General features: G+C 57.2%; 1 protein-coding gene across 2 annotated transcripts in view; it reads right to left on the minus strand.

Moving 5' to 3' along the window:
- Positions 1–1,380, minus strand: part of SDHC (succinate dehydrogenase complex subunit C) — a 14,654-nt gene that overhangs the window by 2,302 nt on the left and 10,972 nt on the right. For both annotated transcript variants that reach the window (XM_015851121.2, XM_015851122.2), the window contains one exon: positions 270–433. In XM_015851121.2, the coding sequence (XP_015706607.1) occupies positions 270–433 (164 nt within the window). The remainder of the gene's footprint in view (positions 1–269; positions 434–1,380) is intronic.

Raw genomic sequence — 1,380 nt, forward strand, 5'->3', positions numbered from 1 at the left:
ATCATCTGTGCCCCATAGAGGAGCCATAGAGCAGGGGATGCTCCATCATCTGTGCCCCATAGAGGGGATGCTCCATCATCTGTGCCCCATAGAGGGGATGCTCCATCATCTGTGCCCCATAGAGGGGCTGCTCCAGATAAGCACAAAGCATCAGCCCTGAGCTGCTCTCGGAGGCTTAAAGGCACCCAATAATAGCTGCCAAGAGCTTTAATTCCTGTTCCCAAGGGCACCTTATCCCAGCACATAGAGACACACACAGCAACACTCACCAGGTGCCGGATCCCGTTCCAGGTGTGATAAGAAAAGGGAAAAACCAGAGCGAATTTAGCGGAGTAAATGAGAGCAGGACCCAGACTGAGGGACTTCAGCACGGCCACGTAATGGGGGAACTGCTCTGGGAGCAGCAAAGCAGCCAGGCTGAAAAGAGAAACACCTGCAGGGGGAGAATGGGATGGTGAGGGGAGGAACAACCAGCCCTAAATGGGTCAGGATGGGGGGCAAAGAGAAGGAGGAACTGCCCCACAGCGCCCTATGGGATGGGATTGCGTCAATATGGGATGCAGAGCAGTGAGCTCAGCTGGTGGGACACACATGGCAGCAATACAGACCTATGTATAGGGGGGGTAGCAGCCCCTTCTCCCGTCCCCCCATACCCATAGCCAGCCATACAGGAACCCTACAGATCCTCCTCCCCATACCCACAGCAACCCTACAGCTCCTCCACCCCATACCCACAACCCTACAGCTCATCCCCCTATACACAGGAACCCTACAGCTCCTGCCCCCCCCATACCCACAGCAACCCTACAGCTCCTGCCCCCCATACCCACAGCAACCCTACAGCTCCTCCCCCCCATACCCACAACAACCCTACAGCTCCTGCCCCCATACCCACAACCCTACAACTCCTGCCCCCTATACCCACAACAACCCTACAGCTCCTTCACCCCATACCCACAACCCTACAGCTCATCCCCCTATACACAGGAACCCTACAGCTCCTACCCCCCATACCCACAGCAACCCTGTGTCTCCTGCCCCTCATACCCACAGCAACCCTACAGCTCCTCCACCCCATACCCACAACCCTACAGCTCCTCTCCTATACCCACAGCAACCCTACAGCTTCTGCCCCTCACATACCCACAGCAACCCTACAGCTCCTGCCCCCCTATACCCACAACCCTACAGCTCCTGCCCCCCATACCCACAGCAACCCTACAACTCCTGCCCCCTTATATCCACATCAACCCTACAGCTCCTGCCCCCTTATACCCACAGCAACCCTACAGCTCCTCCACCCCATACCCACACAGCAACCCCACATCTCCTTCCACCCCCATACCCACAGCAACCCTACAGCTCCTGCCCCCCCCATAC

Source organism: Coturnix japonica, unplaced genomic scaffold (assembly GCF_001577835.2).
Source record: "Coturnix japonica isolate 7356 unplaced genomic scaffold, Coturnix japonica 2.1 chrUnrandom694, whole genome shotgun sequence".
Lineage (NCBI taxonomy): Eukaryota > Metazoa > Chordata > Aves > Galliformes > Phasianidae > Coturnix > Coturnix japonica.